Source organism: Carassius auratus, chromosome 8 (genome assembly GCF_003368295.1).
Source record: "Carassius auratus strain Wakin chromosome 8, ASM336829v1, whole genome shotgun sequence".
Taxonomy (NCBI): Eukaryota; Metazoa; Chordata; class Actinopteri; order Cypriniformes; family Cyprinidae; genus Carassius; species Carassius auratus.
The window spans coordinates 7,091,440-7,117,012 of record NC_039250.1 but is presented as its reverse complement, the minus strand read 5'-3'; the positions used below and the strand labels follow the sequence as shown (position 1 = coordinate 7,117,012).

Here is a 25,573-nt window from a genome sequence, read left to right as displayed (position 1 = left end):
AGCACTGTTTAGTCTGGCATTATCTTCCTTCTTGGGTGATCACTCAGGAATATACATTTATTGGACCTAGAATTTCTAGACTTGACAGCCCTGACCCTAGTTATGTATTATTTAAGATTAGACGATTGTGTTTCTTAATTCTTTACTGCGATTTAATGCTATTTCAAATGTTCTTTAATTGATTTCTATGAAATCTTGTAATAGGTTTGGTGTGATCATTGCTTCACATTCTTTCAGAGCATTTTCTCTCTTGTTGTGTTTGACTTTAGGGAAGAGGACAAAAACATTTTTGACTATTGCAGAGAGAACAACATCGAACATGTCAGCAAGGCCATCAGCTCCAAGAAAGTGGACGTGAATACAAGGGATGAAGAGGTAAGCTTTTCATTTTTTACATTTAAGAAATAAATACAATTATACATATAAAATGTTATAGAATTGTACATGTTTACATGTTGTATATAATTGGCCAATAATAAATTATTATTATTATCAATTATAAAAATGCAACATTTTACAGCATTAGAATGATTTTTGAAGGATTATGTGACTCTGAAGACTGGAGCTTTACCATCACACAAATACATTTCATTTTAATATATATTATAAAGGAAAACTGTTTTTGCCTTTGAGCGTGACACCTTCAAAAACATCTTACAGATAGTAGTATTATTTTCTGTATCATCTATAGTAGTATTTTGTATTATTATTTTATGTAAAACATATATGTATTTACACAAGCATAACCAAAAATATTTATCCGTTTGACTCAAGTGTGTTTGTTGAGAAGTCAAGGAAAGTGAATTTGATGTCCCTGTTCAGTGTATAGGGAGCTTTGAACACTGCGTAGGGACCCAGTGAATTGAAGCACAGCTTCTCTCTTTCACCCTACTTCTGTCTCTCTCTCTATCTGTGCATTTCCAACACATCTAAAACTCCAAAGGTCACTAGATGCACCATCCATCCGCTCAACCCATTTTTATTAATGTATCATCGTGACCAACTGGCCCGTTTCATTTCTCTCAGCACTCCAATTCTGAAAGTGGGGAACCAGTTGGCTCACCATCAGGTCGGCCAGATGGCAGCCATTGTCAGTCCACCATTGTTTGTCCTGCTGGTGCAGTCCAACAGATTAACCTCTAGAGGGCACTATTAAGTTTTAAAACCTGCTGTATTTATATACATGTATATATACCCATATATGTATTATGTATGTGTCTGCCATCTTCCCGTCTTCCACTACATGCTCGAGGTCAGACCTGTGAGAATTGAGGCCTCGCTTCCAACCTGAAGTCCTAAACACCGACCGCGTGACTTTAACTCACTGCAGCATTCAGATGTGACGTATGCGTTCTGTTCGAAACATAATGCCATTTGATGTTTTCAGCAGAGGCTGTTGCCAGTGGTTTAATTTGGGCTGAGATGAGCTTCATGGCTGCCATTTGACCTCGTTCTGCTCGGCCCATCTCTGCAGGGGTCAAATACATTACCCTTAATGTACAAGTGCAGCTGAGTGCAGGCCAGTGTGGAAATAATCTAAATGATGATGACAATAGATCAGGATAAACTGACAAACTTGGAGTTATTCCATGTGGGATGATAGCGGATGGTGACCAGAGGGGTGCTGGGACCTGGGGGATACCAGGTGCTTTACACTTCACTACTGGAGAGATGGGAGAACGGATTGCACAACCATGGCCACACACTGAAGGTGGATGTGATTATTTAGGGTTGCCTTGTGATTGGCAATCTGAGAGACACACTGACTGATCACATGATTCTATTATCTGAAAAACTGCTTTGTCTTAAAAAAATACTTGCTCAGAGATTACAGTTTGATCTATACTCACTAATATTTCCACAATGATGTTTAAAAAATATATATTATTATCACCATTATTTTTTATTATTATTTAATTTGAAAATTAAAGACATGAATTCTCTGAAACTTGTTTGGAAAAAATGATCAGATTTATGTATTTCTGATGAGAGAAATTGATTCTTTATTTATTATAATTTTTATTTTTTATAATATATGTAATTTAAAAAATGCTATTAAAATAATACAAAAATGCTAATTGCAAGTATTTTACTAGTGGTCTCAGACTTTTGATGATTCTATAATAATAATAGTAATAATAATATTAATGTTATTTATAAATTATAAAAAGTAGGATAATGTTTTTTTTTCTAATAATCCAGCTGTTTTACATTAATTATATTATATAGGAATTTAAAACAATCAAGGAAATTGTCGATTATTAAATTCATTTTTTTAATTCAACAGTATACTATTTCAAAGTACTGTGATATTGCAATCTCATAGCATCACTCTATTACCACATTCTGTTAACTGAAAACAACAGCGCTCTAACACATTCACTAACATCTGACTTATCGAAGAGCTTTTATTAAATCATCAGTGTGAATTTAGGTGTTTTTTTCTGCTTTATGACATGCATTGTGTGTCATGTTTTTTCTGTCTTATTATGGTGATGCCTTAAATTCCCTGTGGACGACAGGTCTACTCACGCCTCTGATAGGCACGAGCCCCTCCGCCTGATCAAAAGAGGGCTGGACTCATTTGTGCAGATGTCCCAAGAATTTCTTGCTTTCCTTTTCTCTCTCTGTTTGTGCTGGAACAGCCCCATCAATTACAGGCAATTGAGCCGGCAGCTCTCCACCCTCTTTGGCAAGGACATTGTAAAGCAAGAGCTTTCCTATTCATCTGCACTGAGCCCTGCTCAATGTACCGGCCCGCAGTAGAGTCCATGCCTGTCACACTTAATCCACTGCTCTCACCCGGGACAGAAAGGTCTAATCAGTGGGATTTCTAGATCTTTCCTGTTTCTACAGCTCTTCCGCTCAGCTGGAAGGAAATTGGGGAAGGTGATATAGTTATGTTTGCTGAGACATTGTCACCGGAAGGATGATTTTAACCCTTTCTGCATTCACATCTTAGTAGAATTTCTTAATTACTGAGTGTTTCATGTCCTAGGAAATCATTTTTTTGAGTAACAACATTGATTCATACATGTCTTTATTTACAGCAAAATACTTGAGTTATTCAAAATTACTTTAAATTCATATATATAGATACTTTTCAAAAGTTTGGGGTCTAAAAGATTTTTTTAGTTTTTTTTTGTTTCTGAATTGTCTTACGCTCACCAAGGCTGCATTTATTTGATTAAAAATACAGTTAAAACTAATATTGTGGAATATTATTACAGTTTTAAATAAATATATTCTATTTGAACATATTTTCAAATAAAATCTATTCCCAGAATGGCAAAATGTAATTTTCAGCAGCCAGATTTCATTCTAATACAAGATTTGATGCTCGAGAAATATTTAAAACTGTTGTGCTTCTAAATTTCTTAGTGGAAACTGATACGTCCTAGATAAAATTAATAATTTCTTGAAATAAGAAAAAAATTACTGACCCCAAATTGACCTTATATAATAATAATAATAATAATAAGTATAGTCATATCTTTATAACTTAAGAGACTTTTTACTTTGCAGTTGCTTTTTACTTTATTTCTAATAATGGCAACTTTTCTAATTTTATATCTAGTCTTACAATTACCTAATTTCATTTTTTTTTTTTACTCCGAAGGGAGAAACAAGCTTTGATAAAATTACATATCAAATTGAAAAAGCAGCAACTTCTTAACTAGCTTTTTAAACCACTTTGTAAATAATTTAGGTTGTTACTTGTATCTTCTAATTACAATTTTACAAAAACAGTTACTGGTTACTCCATTTAGGTAAATCCAAAATTACGTGATATAATACAAATGGTGTAATAATAATATAGTGGTGCTAATATATCCCATTGTATATATTAATGTGCGATTCTTTTCTATTTACACGTCTAGAAGACATGGTATTATCTATCCATTGTAGTTCAATTAGTTAGCCAAGGGCTACGGATCCAGAGAGGAGTGTGTCTTCGGAGGAGAGTAGGAGAAAAGAAAAATGTTTGACTATATCTCTGATGAAAATTTGACAAACAGTCCAGGGGACACCCTCCTCTCCAAAAAGAAAAAAAAAACTTGTGGTGTAAGTCTTCAGACTCTCATAAATATCAATTTTAACATGCAGCATTGGAGATCAATATCATTTCAGCCATGGAATACGACTTAAGGAGTTGGCTTTATCTAATTGGCCTTCACTGAAAAATGAACTCTGCAGCCTTGATAGGGACAAGCGGCTTCAGGCCTGGGGGGCGGCGCTGGTGATCAAGGGTCTGCTCTCTTTTTGTCCCCAGAACCGCATCAATCACTGTTAAAGAGTCTCCCGTCCCACTGCAATTTGTTACTGGAGCGTCCATGATCTTTCCCTCCCACAATGCCCTTCTCTCTCGCCTGCACGGTGGCCAGAGAAGAACTCATCCTGTCAGCACGTCGTTAAATAGTTGGGTCTAAAGGCTCTGAGTTATAAATTGTTGTGCATAATTTATTTTTTCTGGAGGAGAGAAATCTATTGTGAAGTTAACTTTATAGAGGTCCGCATAACAAAAGGGAATAAATGAATGTGTTAGAGGTGAAGAGGGATTCATCCATCTGAAGGACTCGACCTGTAGGTTGTGTGGACGTCTATGGTTTTGGGTCGCAGAGATCTTTTGCAAATACTGGGATGTTATTGAATATTCTCAACGTCTCTTGGCTAGTGCTAATTTTTATGCACCATATGAAAGCCAGAAAGTTTACTAAATAAGAGTAACGGATTGAATTATGGGATCGAACACCCTAGATTGACTTAAAGACATATAATGCAAAGTCTGAGCCAAAAAATTGTCTGTCCTGATATTTTGTATTTGCATTTGCATCCACGAGTTTTCACTCGATGAAGTTTCATGGTTAGTGATTATTTGTGTGTTTCAGGGCCGGGCTCTCCTGCACTGGGCGTGTGACAGGGGCCACAAAGACCTGGTGTCGCTACTCTTGCAGAACAACGCTGATATCAATAGCCAGGTGAGTCTAAGCACACATTAACACATTCTGGCTGATCAACAATGATGATGGTTTTCATGCTATAGCTGAGAACCGACGTGATGGCAAAGAAGTCATTTGTCCATGACGACTAAATTACAAAATAGATGGCTTTGAACTACTGAAAAGTGATGGATTTTAGCTCAATGATATGGAATAAAACAAACAATTTATAGGAATTGGTTGGTATTGAATATTTAATGGTACATGCTCATTTTCTACATTTACATTTTATTTTACTCTTGCCCTTATTTAAATCTCAGTTATGTTTTAAATTGCTAATCATTAGGCATAATAACATAGTCTGGTTACTGATTTTTATACATATAAATGTGTCTATTTATTTAGGTTGATATTTTTTGTTTACAGGTTTAGTGTCTTTCAAGATGTTTGTTTTTTAAATAAGTTTCTGCATTTCTTTATTTGATAAAAAATGCAAAAACATTATTATAATTAAGTCTCTTATGCACTTACCGGTAAGCTTATTGCTCAAGAAACATTTCTTCTTCTGTTTTTGCTGCCTAGTATTTTTATAGCAGCAGTTATAGACTACCATTTTAAAGTTTGGTGTAAGAAAGAAAAAAAAAAAGAAATTAACATATTTATTCATTTTTATTCAATTGCAAAATGGATTGTTGTGAACTGTTATTAATGGGGTTCGGTTCAGTGATATGGAATGTCATGAATTAATCTAATCTAAATTAAATGGGTCATATGATGCAATTTAAATTTTTCCTTTCTCTTTGGATTGTTACAAGCTCTTGGTGCATGAAGAAGATCTGTGCATTTGCATAGACTAAAGTCTCAAATCCAAAGAGATATTCTTTATAAAAGTTAAGACTCCTTTGTACAATTTGCCGGCCGCGCTGTTCTCAAGTGCTCTCCACTCACTTTGCTCACTCAAGACCATGGTGTGTAACACTGTTTCGGTGAGAAAGTGAAACTACTAGTTCTTCCAAAAGAGGACACGACTAGAAATCATGTTTAAATCACATTTATAATGGGTTTTATGTTTATGTCTTGTCGCTCTGGACAGACAGGGCATCACAATATGTTAAGGGGCGTAACATTTCCGTCACACGATTAAGGTATTCGGCCAATCACAACGCACTGGATAGCTGGCCAATCAGAGCACACCTCGCTTTTCAGAGCGATGAAAAGAGGAGAAACAATAGTGTACAGTATGTGGAAATTGTTTTTTTTTTTTTTTTACCTTAAACCACATAAACACATTACACCAAATACACCAAATAATGTTCTTTTTAGCAGCATCATATGACCTCTTAAAATAATTTATTGTTCTAATATTTGACCAATACTTGATTCAATATGGTGACTAATACATATATTGTGTATTCTGGGTGCATTATATATTGGATATAGGTTGATATAAGAGTTTTCTTTTATTTACTGTATCAGTTGATGATGAATTTTTAATTGTGTATGCTCATATTGCCCTATATTTTAACATTCAGATTATCTTTGCTGTCATCTTAATCTAAATAATGCAATTAAAGTTCATTTAACTTAATTTAATAACAGTCTTAAATGTCATTTTCAGCAAATCTCAAAATTGTGCAAAATACTGTGAAAATCTATATAGTTTTATTTGACTTCTTGATCCCAGAGCTGATAGACTCTCCTCATCACTGATCTAGGAGAACAGTGAATTGGGAAAGTCCTGCTGCCATCCTCCATCCCTGAGCTTAGCAGCGGCTGTACTTTAATCATTTAGAGATATTGTATCAGCATCGGTCGGCGTTAAGCAACACACTATAAGCAAGTAGCTGTATTTAAAAAAAACACTACAGGTCATAATGGCAGATTTAGCTTTGTTTTAAGCTGGCTGAATGCTGCATTGGGAAATTAATACGGTGAAGTACAGTTATGCGGTCACTGGCTTGATCTGATTCTCACTAAGACAAATCAATTGGAAGTAATCAGCCAAATTGTTTGCATTATACAACCCATATAATCAGAACATTTGCAAATGACTCACTTTTTTATAAATTTTTTTGGTGGCTGTGGACCTTAATTGTGTGGGTGGAGAGTAAACGCTTGGCCTAGACAACAATCAGTGCTGTTTTATTGTTGTATTTTAACAGTTAGACTAATGTGAAATCCCCGCTAGAGCTTTAATAGACAACATAAAATAATTTTATACGTAACAGACATTTAATCACTGGCCATGTATAGCATAAATATATAATAAAATGTATTATTTAATATTTTATAATATGTATAAATAAATATATAGTACATATGTATTTTGGAGCCAAGCATTGCATTTCTTTGGAAATAAAATCATTATTTGAATTTGGATATAAATTGGCCTGTTTTTGTTGCTTCTTTTTGGATCAGCCTTAAAGAACCTACAGAATTTCTTTTGGGTTACTGCACTGACCAGCAGAAGGGGAATATTGCTGGACTACAGCAGGAGAATTATTGAGGGCAGATTTATTAAGTAGCGTTCAGGTGTCATGAGAGAAAATATGGCCTTATTAAATCATGCTACTGCTCCTGCCAAAATTATTATCCTATGTTAATACTTTCAGGAAGTGTGATTTGATAGCAATATAAAACCACTCATTAGGTTCAAGTGTGAGCCATGACTGCCTTTGAAAAGCACACAAAGAATAGCTCAATCTAGATGTATTTTCTTATTCATGAATATTTCCTGATACTTATACATTCATATTTTCCAAGTGACTTTGATTATATAAAATCTAAGACTAAAGGTAGAACATTATAAATGAAAATATTACAAAAGACCAATAATGGGTGAACCATGAACTGTGAGCGAGGGCAGCGTTTTCACGCATCTGTCCTATGATCCGATTTCAGCTTAGTGTTAAATAAAGATAAAAGTGGTTTCTATTTTTAATTTGTTGATTGAAAAAGGGGCAATGGAGAAAAAAGGCTATTATGTCTTCAAATGAAAATTGTATTGAAATTAATCAGCTGATGGATGCGGTGGTCGCGGAGAGTGTGGTAGTTTGAATATGGTGGTGTAATCCTGGATCAAGGGGAACCACAATAGGAGCAAAAAAGTCCCCTTGTTCTCTCAGATTAGCTCATATGCCACCTGTCAACAGCCACCTGGACAACATCACAACGACAACACGTATTCAGTTCTCTCTGCATAATTGAACAGAACTGGGACACATGGGAGAGTTTGGGGGGATTCGTTTTTTTTCACGCTCATGGAATGTAGTTCATCTGTGGTAGAGTCAGATTTGTACTGGGAAAGTCTGGGTTCATGAGTTCATGCATCTGTTGTTTTCAGCTGCACTTCAACTATGGGCATGTGTTCTTGTATATGAGAGGCCTGATGCATCAAAACCTTAGTATTTACATTATAATCGATGAAGATGTATATAATGAAAGCATCCATTGTGATTTTGTCATGATGACATGATTTTATTTGATTTGTTTTATTTCTGATGTCTGAAATAAGTTGTAAGAAATAAGAAATAAGTTATAAGAAATAAGTTTCGCATGAAATTCTTTATTTAAAAACTTGTCTCACAGCTGATTGGTCCATGTTAGCGAGGCTTTAGAGGTGATGTGCAACTTTGTTTTCTGTGTGAACATCTGCTGTTGCTGATGAAGGATCCGATTTTATGTGAATACCAAACAGAACACAAACAACATTTATTAGAGATTGGATTCATAGGTGCTGGTAAAGCTCAACTTATCACTGCAATTATGCACCTCCTAGCTGCATCTTCGGTATTAAAATGGATGTATACAACCACACAGTTCTAGACTGTTCTTTATTCATTCAGGGGCAGATGTTTTGCAAGTTATTTGCATTTTAAACAATGTAAACACAGTTTTAGTGGCATGATCAGAAATTAGAGCATGGCATATAGAGCTTAATGAGCTTAACACCACAAAGCATGTTTTGAGTCTCAAAGGCCCGACTAATGAGCGCTTCTTTCAAACAAAGAAGCATGCTTTTGGTGAAACTTCTGTGAAAAAATAAAACATTATGATTAACACTCTGTATAATGTTTATCTTTTGCATTGCCTGGAAGGCAGCAAAAAAGTGATTTTTCAAAGTTAAATTAAAGTAAATTAAACTTACTGGATTTTAAGAAAACATTTCTAATTCAAAAGTTCCATGTTTAATTAATTGGTTTCTTGCTGTTTCTTTTTAATTAATTGTTAATTTATTTATTTATTAGCAAATTCTGAGTAAAAAATGGTTTCTACAAATATTGCAAATATTCTGTCCCCATTATATTTAAATCTTCCACAATTAATTTAGTTCGAATCACTTTATGTACTACAGACTAAGTTCAAACATTGTTTTGTTGATCATTTCAGCCTTTGACATAAAACTTGGTACACTATCAAAAAAAAGTCTTTCTGCTTTAAAAATTCACTTTTTATTCAATGTGTTACTTGCCTTTTCTTTGTAATTGTGAAATGTGCTAGCAATTTTTGAGTGAAGATTTTTTCTGCACCAATTTTTTTCTCATTGTAAACGTTATAGTTTTTACTTATTTAGATCTGAGACTGAAGATTCAAAATTGGTATCTGATAGAATGCGTTTAATCTTAGCATTCAAAACTCAGGTAACAGACAGTGATTACGGCATCATAATTTACACAAGCTGAATTGCAGTTGATCTTCTTAAGTCTGTTTGCATACCGATTTGTGATTTGATGTATTGTAAACCTTTTTTTGAAATAGTTTTAATATTTAGTCCAAGCCACTGCTTGCTTGCTTTTTTTTTTTTTTTGTATTGTTAATTGTGTTTTCTTCTGAAAACAGCATGGGTCGCCAGCAGTGGAGGGTGAACCCCAGAGCTGCTGTGTCTAATTAATCGGCTGCGCTGGCCACACGCTCTGTCCATCAGATTGAAATTCATAACTTAATTGAGGTCAGAGCTTGGAGCCGAGAGAACAAAAGACCCTGGCGAGGACCAGGTAGATCAATAGTGGTAAATATCTGCCTGGGTTACAAGTAGTTCATGGTGAGGAATTGTTTGGGACAGAGAAAGGATGCTGTTTCTTTACAGGTAATTTAGTGGTGCTGTGGAAATGCAAGGATAATCTGAGGTTTCCGATTCGTGTTAGTTCCTGACAACCGTTTTGAGGGTTTTATTGGTTTTACAAAATGTCACCTGTTGCATAATTTATTTTAAAATTATGCATGAAATTGTAGTTGGCTGACTACATATTAAAAATGATTGTGCTTCTAGATGCTTTCTTAATCCCAGCAACTGTTTAAATTTCTGTTGAGAACATTCTTACACATTCAGGTCCTTCTGCTGCTGCCGCCACAGGTCCACGATAACAAATGGTTCCATCCTCCACGTCATAACAAATACCTAAAGCAATCTGTCATAAGATTGTCGAGGAGAGGCGTCCAATCGCCAGCTGCATGAGAATGGGGCTCAGTGGTGGGAGGGTTTAGCCGCATGGGGTGAAACACCTGAGAGTCGCACTCTTACAGCTCCTTCAGAAGACTTTTGCTTCTGATCTGAGGCTGGCATTGCTATACAAACTGTAATCATGGTAGGGTAACAGAGCAGCACTACAGGGCAGTCAGTGATTTTGGTTTCTCTAGTTTTGATTGCTAGTTCTGCGAGTATTGTGAAGTTCAATTTATTTTAGTGAAAGCAAAGAAAAAAGCAATCTGTGCAAATCATTGTTTTATAATGTTCCTAGAAGTCGCTGTGCTGCTTTTTTTTTTGTTGTTTTTTTATTTATAAGTGAAACATTTTCTGTGTTGTCCATCATTAGAAATATAATTGATCAAACATTTGTTTATGGTTGTAATTTGACTTCCAGACAAGTGATTTAAAAACCCTTAAAAATGAATTCAGGCTAATTATTAACTTTTATGTTTGGAACCAGTTCATGCATTTCCTGGGAATTAAACATGACCTTACTGTTGCCAGTGCTATTTTTGCTCTTTGAGCCACAAGAATCCTGTATGCATTAGCATAATCTTCATTCTTTTCACCTCCTTTTAATGTAACTTAGGTTTTATTGTGGAATTTATTTTATGAATATGTATTATTACTCACAAAAGTGAACACTTTTTGCCTGTCAGATTTAAAGGCATAGTCTTCTCTGTCATCGTTTGCTCAATCCTGTGTTGTGCCATGTCTGTATCTTTATTTCGTCTGTAGAACTAATTGGTAACCAGACAGTTCCCATTGACTTCCAGTGTATGGACAAATATACAACTCAAGTCAATAGAAACCCTAAATGTTTATCAACATTCATCAAAATATCTTCTATGTTCCACAGAATAAAGAATGTCATACAGGTTTGGAATGACATGAGGGTGAGTAAACGATGACAGAATTTTCCTTTTTGGGTGGAGTATTCCTTTAACATTGTTTAAAAGGGTAGTGCAGTTTTGTTTAAAGAAATCGAGAAAAAACAGTGGCACTTTATTTTACAGTACGTGTACTTACATGTACTTATAGTGTACTTACAGTGTATTTATCTAAGAACGTTCTGGGAATACAAGGTAACTACATGGGGTTAGGTTTAGGGGTAGGTTCAGGGTTAGTACCTAGTTATTACATAGTTATTTTAATTACTATAATAAGTACATAGTATGTATCTGGGGAACAGGACTGTAAAATAAAGTGTTACAGAAAAAACATAACTGGTTCATGTTTATATCGCACTGTAAATTAGTAAGTAAAAATTTATTTTAAAATGATGATACAGCTCAAAAAGTAGACCAAGGTGCTAGCAGCAGAATCTGTATTGCATGGAGCGCTATATCAGGGTTGCCAGGTTTACACAAGAAAACCTGCACAATCTCTACTCAAAACTAGCCCAATTGCAAAAACCCCGGATAAATAACATGTTGCAATTGCTTCAACCCACGGCATCATTGTTAAAGAAGTCCAATTCCGCTGGAAAACCACAGACTTGGCAACACTGTGCTATATAAATAAAGGTGACTTGACACCAAGTTCATGGGTTTGATACCAAGAGAACACGGTGTATACCACTTTGTATAAAAGCATGAGAAATATACACATGCAACTGCGACACACGCAACTGCAAGTCCTATTACAAGTCCTATTACAAGTCCTATAAGTACACCAGACTGGCCTGCAAAATGGCCATCCACGAAATCGTGCAATTTGGCAAATCTTTTTGCGCCATCTCCTGATTTGCATAATTCCCTCAGCGAATCATGTGCTAAAACGCAGAAATCGTGTGAAAATAAACAACGCTATCGGCGGGTTCAATTCATTCTCGGTGAAGTGTTTCATTCTAGCCGCAGGCAGCTAAACTCCTCTGATGAAAAGCCTCTCCAGAACCATCTGTTTCTCCTTCTTCCTGCCGCCTTGCCACAATACGTACACTCAACAGTTTTCTTCCTGTTTTCAAACCATCCACATAAATTGTGAAGGACATTAAAGCTGTCCACAGCTGTGTGCTGAGAAAGAGGGAGAGTGAGAGAGAGAGAGAGAGATTGAGCATATTTCCCAGCAGGGCCAGAACTTGCCCTGTGGTTTATTAGTTTTCCCCCCACAGCGATTTAGCTTGCGCCTGCAACATTGATTTTCATATTAGAGCGGTTTATGCATTTATTTATTTTATGTATTTCTTTTTGAACTGCTCTGATGATCCTGGACTTGCCCATGGTAATTCTCCGCCACTCTTGGCCCATGCGAAATTGCTTAATGGATCCTAAGACGTCCCTTGGGGTGGACACTGAGACGCAGACACAGACAAGAGGGGGGCGGGACTGAATTCCACGAATGTGTTTTGTTTTCATTTGCGCTTCTTTTTAAATGCTCTGCGTTTACCCAAGGACTGTCAATGGGAAAAGAGAGTCACTAATTCAAGAAGAACAAAAACAAAACCCAGACAATGATTTAATGCTGTTCTAGGAAGGCGTGAGTGCTGGTTATGCGGCTTATTAACATACGTATGCTGTTGTGCATTAGAGAGAAGAGAAGTGAACGCCGCTCTGCCTCCAGGATTGACTGTAAAAGAAAAAAAATCAATCAGTCGTGCTGCTACTAATCAATCTCCCTCTGAATATTACAGCCAACTCAAACGGCCCCATCCTCCACAAGTGTTTCCTTGAAAACAATGTGTCTACATCTTGTGTTTTTTTTTTTACTGCTAAGGCACAGATTTAAGTCTGTTAGGTGAGGTATCTACATGTAGATAATGTCATTGTGTTTATATTTTCAATTTAGGTGCATATTTATTAACAGGAATAAGGATTTAGTCAAATAATAGTCCTACGTCACAAGAGCCTTTGGTAACTTGAATGATTTTTTTTTCTCTCATGTAATGGCAGCAACAGTAGTATGATAAAAATTGACCAGCGTTCAATAAATAATTACATTACAATGAACTTCATCCATCAAATAATATACTTTATTATCCAAACTGTGAGTGGTATTGTTATAGACTCACTGCTTTAATACAGAATTGATGTGCGGTTACAGGTGTATATTTTTACAGTCGCTCCAAACCATCCAATCAGATTTCAGATTCTGTTTTATTGTATAGTATCCACCATCTGCATTATGTTGATAATTGATTGTGGTGTGATGGATGCCTTCTGCCTCAGTGAAGATGTTCGAGTGTTTTGAGATGGTACTGTGAGGGGGAAAAACCTGACATGATCTTTACAGAGGGTTTGTCAAGGACATTTTGGGATTGAGTGATATGCACCGACAGGCTAACCCTCACACACACAGACTGGCTGGCAAGGTTAACACACTGCACAGAGAGGTGAAATAGATTCAATTAGGAGCAGTCCACCCGCCTGATCCTTTTAACACAGCTTTCCCAACGAGAAAGTACCCTTGTGTGCACACTCATATGGGTCAGTCCTACTATGCAGTGTTCTTGTGTCTTCTTGTCTTTTAGTTAAAATATTAAACTCCCTTTTTTTATTGTTTTGTGTGTTTTATTTATTATTTAGTTTTCTGTAATCACAGTGTCACAAGTACATTTTGGAATGTTTGTTTTCTACTTTCTTGAAAAGAACATTTCCTTTAAAACTGTCCAAATGAAGTTTGTAGCATAGCTATGCATATTACTAATCAGAAATTAAGTTTTAATATATGTATGGTAGGAAATATACAAAATATCTTCATGGAACGTGATCTTAATATCCTAATGATTTTTGGCATGAAAGAAAAATCAAATTTTGACCCATACAGTGTATTTTTGGCTATTGCTACAAATATACCCCAGTGACTTATATTTTAAAATATTGTTTTAACTGCTAATGTATTAAGGTCCTTGATCATATCATGAGGAAATTACAGAATTTTCAGTCAAAAAACATCAAGAACATCAGAATATTTATATATATATATATATATATATATATATATATATATATATATATATATATATATATATATATATATATATATATATAAAGTTTACAAATTCTTTGTTTCATGGTATTAGTGTTTCTCTCTTTCTGTAACATTTTGAAAGAAGTCTTATGCTCATCAAGGCTGCAATCATTTGATCAAAAATACAGTTAAAAAACGGTAATATTGTTTTATTACAATAACATTTTTATAAATGCAGTTTATTCTTATGATAGCAAAACTGAATTTTCCGCAACCATTACTCCATTCTTCAGTGTCATATGATCCTTCAGAAATCCTTCTAATATGCTGATTGCTAATATGCTAATATGATTCTTAATGTTATCAACGTGTAAATTATGAATGTTTAAAAAGTGCCTAGATTTGACACAAAATTCTCAGTTTATTATACCATAAATACCTATTATAAATTACAGACCAGCTTTTAGTCATTTTTGAACATTTCTAAAGATACCGCATATCAATAATCACGTTAACATGCACTCTCTTTGCAGCTTGAATATCTTAGTTTAATATACAGTATGCAAAAGAACAAGAACATATTTATTGTAAAGAAGGAACCCAGATGTTCATAAATCTTGTATTATATCTGTGTAAGACTATAGGTGTTATGATCATGAATACGACTGCATTTTCTGCATGCTTTGATTAATGGCACCTGCTCATCATAAGCGTATCTGCATATGAATGGCGTGTGGTTATATCGATTCACTCCTCTGTCTATCCCTCTCTTCTCCTCCTGTCTACTGCCAGGGTCATTAAAAACCCCTGCGCTCCCTGCATCCAGTCATCATAAATCATAATTGCATGTGCATTTTTCCCCATTTGTTTAATGTTTCTGTCTGGGACAGTAGAGGGAAAGAAAGCAAGTGAGAGAGGGAGATAAAGAGCAAAAGGGTGTTCCTGTGAGAGATTTAGTCGTGCTAGATAAAGCCGTGACAGTGGCTCCCAGCACACCTACCATATGCCACGGGGAACTGCCGGGTTGTGCTGGTATGAAAACATAAAAGCTTTTAGTGACCTGGTGGGCAGCGTATGTATGCCAGCTCCCGTTGAAGCCTTCACAGATGGATACAACAGACGCCTCCGAAACATAGTCTAATCCTTTTCACTATTACATTTCACCTCATCTTTGCTATTTCTCTTCCATTTCTGCCTCTTTTTTTCTCCACTTTACCCTGATATACTGTTCTTTTTCCATTAATCGCTTTTATATTGTTGTTTTCGCTTTCTTCCTGTGTTGTCATTAGAGGGCTGTTTTTAGGTCTTTGGGTTAGTCTTAGACTATGCTCTCTGAATGGATTGAAATACAGTGGCCGTAATGGGAAAGAGTAGTTTTCTAGAGTGTTCTCTTTTCCAAATAGCGAAGATGAGGTGAAATGTAATAGTGGAACGGATAAGACTGGGGGGGGGGATCTTGGCCTACTGGTTAGAGAGTATGACTCCTAACCCCAAGGTTGTAGGTTCGAGTCTCGGGCCAGCAATACCACGACTGAGGCAAGGCACCGAACCCCCAATTGCTCCCCAGGTGCAGCAGCATAAATGGCTGCCCACTGCTCCAGGTGTGTGTTCACGGTTTGTGCGTGTTCACTGCTGTGTGTGTGCACTTTGGATGGGTTAAATGCAGAGCACAAATTTTGAATATGGGTCACCATACTTGGCTGTATGTCAGAAAAACAATAGTATGGTGAACTATGACTTTTTTTCTTTGATGAATAGAAAGTCCAAAAGAACATTAAAACATTATAAATGCCTTTACTGTGACTTTTGATCATTTAACTGCATCCTTGCTATATATATATATATATATATATATGTGTGTGTATATATATATATATGTGTGTGTATATATGTGTGTGTATATATATATATATGTGTGTGTATATATATGTGTGTATATATATATATATATATATGTGTATATATGTATATATATATACAGTCTTGTTCAAAATAATAGCAGTACAATGTGACTAACCAGAATAATCAAGGTTTTTCGTATATTTTTTTATTGCTACGTGGCAAACAAGTTACCAGTAGGTTCAGTAGATTCTCAGAAAACAAATGAGACCCAGCATTCATGATATGCACGCTCTTAAGGCTGTGCAATTGGGCAATTAGTTGAATTAGTTGAAAGGGGTGTGTTCAAAAAAATAGCAGTGTGGCATTCAATCACTGAGGACATCAATTTTGTGAAGAAACAGGTGTGAATCAGGTGGCCCCTATTTAAGGATGAAGCCAACACTTGTTGAACATGCATTTGAAAGCTGAGGAAAATGGGTCGTTCAAGACATTGTTCAGAAGAACAGCGTACTTTGATTAAAAAGTTGATTAGAGAGGGGAAAACCTATAAAGAGGTGCAAAAAATGATAGGCTGTTCAGCTAAAATGATCTCCAATGCCTTAAAATGGAGAGCAAAACCAGAGAGACGTGGAAGAAAACGGAAGACAACCATCAAAATGGATAGAAGAATAACCAGAATGGCAAAGGCTCAGCCAATGATCACCTCCAGGATGATCAAAGACAGTCTGGAGTTACCTGTAAGTACTGTGACAGTTAGAAGACGTCTGTGTGAAGCTAATCTATTTTCAAGAATCCCCCGCAAAGTCCCTCTGTTAAAAAAAAAGCATGTGCAGAAGAGGTTACAATTTGCCAAAGAACACATCAATTGGCCTAAAGAGAAATGGAGGAACATTTTGTGGACTGATGAGAGTAAAATTGTTCTTTTTGGGTCCAAGGGCCACAGGCAGTTTGTGGGATGACCCCCAAACTCTGAATTCAAGCCACAGTACACAGTGAAGACAGTGAAGCATGGAGGTGCAAGCATCATGATATGGGCATGTTTCTCCTACTATGGTGTTGGGCCTATTTATCGCATACCAGGGATCATGGATCAGTTTGCATATGTTAAAATACTTGAAGAGGTCATGTTGCCCTATGCTGAAGAGGACATGCCCTTGAAATGGTTGTTTCAACAAGACAATGACCCAAAACACACTAGTAAACGGGCAAAGTCTTGGTTCCAAACCAACAAAATTAATGTTATGGAGTGGCCAGCCCAATCTCCAGACCTTAATCCAATTGAGAACTTGTGGGGTGATATCAAAAATGCTGTTTCTGAAGCAAAACCAAGAAATGTGAATGAATTGTGGAATGTTGTTAAAGAATCATGGAGTGGAATAACAGCTGAGAGGTGCCACAAGTTGGTTGACTCCATGCCACACAGATGTCAAGCAGTTTTAAAAAACTGTGGTCATACAACTAAATATTAGTTTAGTGATTCACAGGATTGCTAAATCCCAGAAAAAAAAATGTTTGTACAAAATAGTTTTGAGTTTGTACAGTCAAAGGTAGACACTGCTATTTTTTTGAACACACCCCTTTCAACTAATTGCCCAATTGCACAGCCTTAAGAGCGTGCATATCATGAATGCTGGGTCTTGTTTGTTTTCTGACAATCTACTGAACCTACTGGTAACTTGTTTGCCACGTAGCAATAAAAAATATACTAAAAACCTTGATTATTCTGGTTAGTCACATTGTACTGCTATTATTTTGAACAAGACTGTATATGTATATATGTGTGTGTATGTATATATGTATATGTATTCTCTCACTCATGTGTCTCGGGATATTTATGTTTTCTGCAACGCAAGGAAACCTTGTCTAGCAGTTTCTTTCTATGTAGTTTCCTGATTAGGATGAAGTTGTCTTGAAATAAATGCTATGCCGGCTTCTTACTTGACTTTCCCTTGAAAACCAAATGGAGGACAATCCAATTTATGCCTGATTCCATCAGACTGCTCTAGAGACATTAGTCTCTGACCCCCTCACAAACGCAAACACATAAATACATATAAGCATGTGCTCACACATACATGCACTCACACACAGAGCTGCATTTTTTTAATTCACCAAATTAGAAAATCAGTCTAAGAATTATTTTATGAATTTTTTTTGTCTTGTTGCAATGGAAGTTCGTGGAGTAACAGTAAGGAGAAGCATCAAGTAAGCGTTCAGCATATTTATGAATTTCTTCTGTATTGTTTAAAAAGGATCCCAGGGTTGAACTGTGTACTTAAAATATTACAGTATATGATTCTGCTAATGCAAATAGACTAACAGGTGTATGTCTATATCCATTTTCCATGAATCATAGCAGTTAACGTTCGAGCCAACCTGTTTGTCTGCTGTCTCCGTCCTCACAGTGCCTCTTGTGTCCATGCTCTAGAGCTCTGGGCCAATGCGGATGTTGCCTGCACACAAGATTAGTGAAAGAAGATTATGTTTTGTAAAGCCCTCACTGTTTAATTATGGCTATATGTATTTATGTGCATCTCCATATTCTGTATCCACCATTCTCATAAACATCTGCCACTTTTTACTCCGTCAAGAAGGAAAAATAATTTTGCTCATTTATTTCTTCTGATTTTTTTAACAGTGCATGTGTCAACAATAAATATTCGAACTGACAAATTTCTATATTTAATAATGCATTTATAATATGATTTTAAGTTTTAATGTTTCCCTTACCGTTATGTGTTCTGTCAAAATAACATAGGTCATAGTTACAGTTGCAACGTTAAAATCAAACAATTTTTTTTGTTGTTGTTTTTAAGTTACCACATTAATCACAGTTTCCAAAAAATTTGTACTAACTATAGCGTTTTGGTGCAAACTGTGGTCATTATTGTGAATATAAGAGTGTTTTTGAATATATATATATATATATATATATATATATATATATATATATATATATATATATATATATATATTACCAAATTTGCATCACAAGAAAATATGAAAATAAATACATAATTGTTTATTATTAATTAAAAACCAGAAACAGCTATGTCTGTTTGTGTTCTCGCATTTTATTGTTTACGGATATTCGTGTACTCCTTATCCTGTTCAGAGGGCAGTAACTGTATCAGAGAAGGTGAGGAGAGAGACTGCATCAGTATTCTGTTCGTCTAGGGGGATTTTAACCAGCTAATCCAATCAGAGAGCCCCTGGAGTCGCTCTCTCGCCTCTCCATAAACAATAGCATCTGACTCTAGGATCGTTTGAGAGCCCTGGCCCTGGTGCGATGAAGATTTTTGTATTAGGAACAATGGGATCAGACTTAAGCAGCATCTGACTGACAAGGGCATTCACCTTGGCTTACTACTTTGGAAAATAAATTTCACTCGGTTACAGATTAAAAGAACAAAGTTCTGAACGATAGCATCACTTTTCAATAATTGATAATGGCTGTTCCAAAACCTACTCTCTAAGGCATTATAGGCTCTCCTGATGCAAAGCTTGTTTTAAAATATAATCTGCGGAACGCCTTCCAGTTTTGCAGCATCATGTTTCCAAAAATTTATTGCAACAAGCTCAAATGGCAGACAGAGAAATGTTACTAAACCATGTTTTCCAGAACATAAAACACAATTTTTATCTTAGTTGGATTAGCATTGGATTATAAATATACTTTGTTTTTATGAAAATACCAGAGATGGCTTGAAGAACACCGATAAACCATATATTGTAATTTGTGTGTTTACTGTATTCATGTTTGATCAGTTTTAAGCATTTATATCTTCTTTTTATTCAGTCATGGCTATAGCTAAAGCCTTTGCTCATATTAGGGATTTCCTGGAGCGTCATGAGTTCTATTATGTCTGTGATGACTGTGTGTAGTTTCCACGTGAGGGTGCCCTCTGGTGTCCAGTATGAAACTGATTAAAGAGCCAGTAAGATGAAAATTCTAAGCTTCCTATCACTGTTTATAAGTCCTGTACAATAGGTTTAAATCCATCCAAGGTTAAAAAACATTGTCATTTTGTCAAAATATCATTTTAAAATTACCTCAATTCTCAGAGATCCCCAAATGGTTCGCGCGAAGCTGTTCAAAAGATTCAGTTTCCTTAAACCCCACCTTTCACTAGCATACTGTGTTCTGATTGGTCAACTGACATAGGTTTGATTGGTTGTTCTGCACACAACTTCATGGTAAACAATGCGTTAGCATCTTTTTGGGGTGAATTATGTCTTATTCCTCTCATCGCGAAGCAAACAGTAAAATAAAAAACTTGAACAGTCTCGCTGCTTTTTCTTCTGCGTGGGTGTATTCAAGCCGCGCTTCAGTTTGAATCTGAATAGCACATCTGAATGGAGACACACATACTGATAAGACGCTCGGGAGAAAACAAACACATAACTTCATAATCATACTTCGCGTTGTGATTTGGAGATCCTCTTTGGTCTAAATAAAGTTGGTAATGAACCCTCTTTTATGGCCAAATGCTTTGAAAATCCCGCTGTACTCACCAAGATTAGAAAAGCAGTCATCAGTGAAATGTTGTGAACACAACAAAAGGGATTTGTTGTGCTGCTCTGGTATTGTGGTAAAATTGAATTTAAGCCATTGGTTCTTCTGATCTTCATTCTTTGGCAGTGAAAATAAAACAAACTTGCCTTTACAATTAAAAACACACTGTCTCCTCGACTTGATGCTATCACACCAACCAGAGCGTCTGTGTGGGGGGTGGGGCAGGTCAGAGTTACGTTTCTCTCAAGACGGTAGGCGGAGATTATTATGCAAAGTGTTCCTAGTGACGTACATAGAGATGGGTAAAAGATTTGAAATCTATAACGACTCGTTTCAGCGATTCAGAGTCGACTCTTTACTTTAGAAGCCAATAACTTTATAAATCGTGTACTTTTTGGTTTAATTATTTGCACATTGTTTACACTGATGGACAGCTACATCATACACTGTAATACAGGTAATTTTTGATTTCCCATCTGTGTGGCTCTTTAAGTGTGTTTAGCGCTCAGTGATGTGCACCCCACCCTATTTTGGGCATAAACAGGAAAAATAATCCTTTTCTCTAATGACATTTGTGAACTATATTTGCTCAAGAATGTTTTGTTTAAATGTAGAGTTTGCTTAATACTCTGTTATGCATTGTTTTAATTAATATAGCAAAACAAGCTTTTAGTAAAAAAAATTTTTTTTTCCAGATTATATTTATTTTTTTAAGTCTGATGATGCGAATGGTATTTTGTGGCCTTTGCATTTTATGTGATTTAAAGTTCGCGTTCACTTTATGCTTGGTGTTCATAATAAAAGTTATTTACACAGGAATTTAATATGACATTTACACTAATATACAATTTTTTTTACAATTTTCAAAATTCTGTTCTATTCTGAACAATGTTAAATTTGAAGTGTAACAAAAACTAGTGTTTATAATGCTTGTAAATGACTTCAACAATGTAATTTATGGTCTAATCCAATTCATAGTCAGGTGTGACCTATTTTCTGAAAATTATGTTAATGCTTCTATTAACTCAATAATGAAAAGTTTTACTTGTTAGAGTGTAAAACTGTAAGCTTTACAACATGATAATACGTCTAAACACAATGCATGACCTGTAGAGTAAATCCTTTGTGCAGTGGGCTAATGATATCGTCTATGGAGGATAATGCAGGCTGATGTTGTGTCAGATGGGGCAAACGTGCGACATGTCATAAAAACTCTCCCTGTAGTTCTCATTGAGTGCTGATGATCTCCACCAACCACTCAGCCAAAACAATAATGCTGTATGTCATCATTATTAGGGTGGGAAGGCATATTAAAGTAGCAATTAAAATAAAATTTAGCCCGACGACACATGTTATGCGCAGAACTTCCTGACCCCTGAGTGTTGCATTCCACTGGATTTATATCCACACACATGCAGGATCCTTAATCCTTGCCCTAAATATGGCTTTCTCTGCATCGCACCTCTGATACCACAAGCTGTGGCAATTTGTCACCAGCACACCAGGCAGATTGGGCTATTGTGTAAGCATCTATTGTTGTGTGATGCCCTCGGTCTCTGTGGCTAATGCATCGGACACGGTCCCAGCAGGGGATGATGAATAGATCATCCTAGACCTTTATACACATTCAGCATGATGGCCTCATAGCCTCGTTGAGCACTTGGGTCAAAGGTTTGTTTATATTAAGCTGGTTTATATGTCCATCTAAACAAAGTCCTCAAGCTCCTCTGATCCTGGTTATTTGTTCAAAAGTCTGTTTTGGAGGTTACAGGATCTAATTGTTTATCTGACAGGAAATCAATGTTTAATCTGTTCTCCTAATCCTTTCCAAGTTGAAATCACCTGTTTTAGGCTGTATCATGTGGCGGTAGTTGAGCTCAACAGGCAGGCCTTACACTTGAACATGTTTGTTTGCTTTATGGTTCTTTTTGGAATCTAAGTCATTTTAGAGAAAGATTAGAAAGTGTCTAAAGAGTTTCACAATAGATGTAATGGTCGATATCTTTTATAACTCTAAACTTCTTTTTTTCTCTCTCACAGGATGATGAAGGTCAGACCGCACTGCACTACGGTAAGAACAGAACTATGCTGTGGCAATCTATTTTTTTTATCCTTAAACTCAAAATGGGAGTCGTATATGTTAAAGGAATATTTTAGTTTAATCCAAGTTGCCATGCTGGCAAAAGAAAATAACATAATAGAACAATTTCAATTCCATTAATTTCCAATGGACGTCAATGGAGCAAAGCATGTGGATAAATGTTTTAATTCACTTTTTAAAAACTATAGACTATGTTTTTAAAATACTGGGATCTTATTTATAACAGGTTGTATTCAATTTTCAATATCTATTCTAATATGACTATGCAAAGCTGGTAAACAGAGTAAAATCATAAATCATTCTAATATACTATGTTTTGTCCGAGAAACATTCTTTTTATTATTATCAATGTTTAAAACATTTGTGCTTCATGCCTATTTTTGTGGAAACGTGGAAACCGCGATTGTTTTTTTTTTTTTTTCAGGATTCACTGATGAATAGAAAAGTTAAAAACAAATGAATTTATTTGAAATAGAAATCTTTTGTAACATGAATATGAATGTTTTTACTATTTTTTTTTTTTATCCTTATGAAATGTATATAAAATGTTTTCTTTTTCTGAATGAAGTTCTTATACACCTCATCTGAGGTTACAGAAGGAAGGTGTATGTGTGTGTGAGCATGGTCACATTTATCCACAGACACATGTGTGGTAAATAGGACCTGTAATAATCACCAGTTGTCCCAGAGGAAATCAACAGTGTTCCTCTGTCATGTGACTACACAAGGGCAGCCTCCAGGCCCTTGTTCTCTATGTGTGTGTGTGTGTGTGTGTGTGTGTGTGTGTTTGCCATCTGTCCTCAGGTTGGTCGCGTGGCAGGGTGAATGTCTGAAGATGAGCACTCCTTTGGGAAGGGGGAGCAGAAAAATGATGGGGGGGGGGGGGTATAAAAAAGTGACTAATAAACATAAGCGATGAACTCAGAGAGACGAATAGCACAGAATGAAAATTCATTTCCACTTCTCCCTGTGTGGGGCCATGCGGCTGACACATGATTAATTGAGGGGTTTACTGCACGCTGTAAATTGTTCTTCTTCTCTACAGCTCCCCAGAGGCACTAGGGGCTTTACTGCCCAAGGACCCACACGCGTGCAGAAAATAAAACTGTACTGTAACAAAAAAATGGACTAGAGAGAGAGAAAAAAAAAATCAAACAGTTTTCCTTTTCTGCTTCCTACTTAAAGTGACAGTTAACCCAAAAATCTGTTATCATTTACTCAGTCTCATGTTGTCTTAGACCTGTATGATTTTTTTAAAAGAGATATTTCATACAGTGAATGTAAATGGGGACTAAGTACAAGCATGATCACCATTCCCTTTCAATGTATAGAGAAAAGCAGCTTGGGCATTCTACATCTACTTTTATTACACACACAAAGGAAGGTCATATGGGGTTTTCTAACAACACGAAGGTGAGTAAACGATGACTGATAAAAAAAAGATTTTAATCTTCATATATCTTTATGAGGTCTAGTGGAGCATGCTAAGGCAGTAATCTTTATTAGTACATTTACATTTAATTATGTAGTACATGCTTTTATCTAAAGCTTAGATATAGAAAATAATTTATTGTATTATTTATCATACTAACTTAACTCTAGCACATCTTATTTTATTTTAAAATTAATTACAAATTAGAGAAAAACTGAGAGAGCTGGGTAGTAACTGATTACATGTAATCTGGATTACATAATCAGATACCAAAAATGAAGTACTTGTAATATAGAGTAAATTACATTTTAAAATACTCTTAATCAGACTACAGTTACAGTTATTGATTATATGATTACATATTATTCACACAATAGCAACAAACTATTTATAGTTTCTTGATTCTTTCTAATTCCTCTTTTTTTCATCTTTGACATTTTCCTTTTGCTTATACAGGTGCTGGTCATATAATTAGAATATCATCAAAAAAATTATTTATTCCACTAATTACAAATTTCAAATGTTTATTTCTTTTAATTTTGATGATTATAACTGACAACTAAGGAAAATCCCAAATTCAGTATGTCAGAAAATTTGAATATTACTTAAGACCAATACAAAGAAAGGATTTTTAGAAATCTTGGCCAACTAAAAAAGTATGAACATGAAAAGTATAAGCATGTGTACAGCACTCAATAGATAGTTGGGGCTCCTTTTGCCTGAATTACTGCAGCAATGCGGTGTGGCATGGAGTCAATCAGTCTGGCACTGCTCATGTGTTATGAGAGCCCAGGTTGCTCTGATAGTGGCCTTCAGCTCTTCTGCATTGTTGGGTCTGGCATATCGCATCTTCCTCTTCACAATACCCACAATACAATTTTCTATGTGGTTAAGGTCAGGCGAGTTTGCTGGCCAATTAAGAACAGGGATACCATGGTCCTTAAACCAGGTACTGGTAGCTTTGACACTGTGTGCAGGTGCCAAGTCCTGTTGGAAAATGAAATCTGCATCTTCATAAAGTTGGTCAACAGCAGGAAGCATGAAGTGCTCTAAAACTTCCTGGTAAACGGCTGTGTTGCGAACTTCCTTTGACCTCAGAAAACACAGTGGACCAACACCAGCAGATGACATGACACTTTTTTTTTGAATTTGAATTTTTTGATGAATTTACTTTCATCAGAGAACATAACTTTGGACCACTCAGCAGCAGTCTGGTCCTTTTCGAAGCAAGGCATTTCTGACGCTGTCTGTCGTTCAAGAGTGGCTTGACACATGGAATGCAACAGCTGAAACCCATGTCTTGCATATGTCTGTGCATAGTGGTTCTTGAAGCACTGACTCCAGCTGCAGTCCACTCATTGTGAAT

At 35.8% G+C, this 25,573-nt stretch overlaps 1 protein-coding gene across 1 annotated transcript in view; it reads left to right on the top strand.

Annotated features, from left to right (window-relative positions):
- Positions 1-25,573, top strand: part of acbd6 (acyl-CoA binding domain containing 6) — a 34,823-nt gene that overhangs the window by 6,308 nt on the left and 2,942 nt on the right. The window contains exons 5-7 of the mRNA XM_026269397.1: positions 270-375; positions 4,890-4,979; positions 22,715-22,745. Coding sequence (XP_026125182.1) covers positions 270-375; positions 4,890-4,979; positions 22,715-22,745 — 227 coding nt within the window. The remainder of the gene's footprint in view (positions 1-269; positions 376-4,889; positions 4,980-22,714; positions 22,746-25,573) is intronic.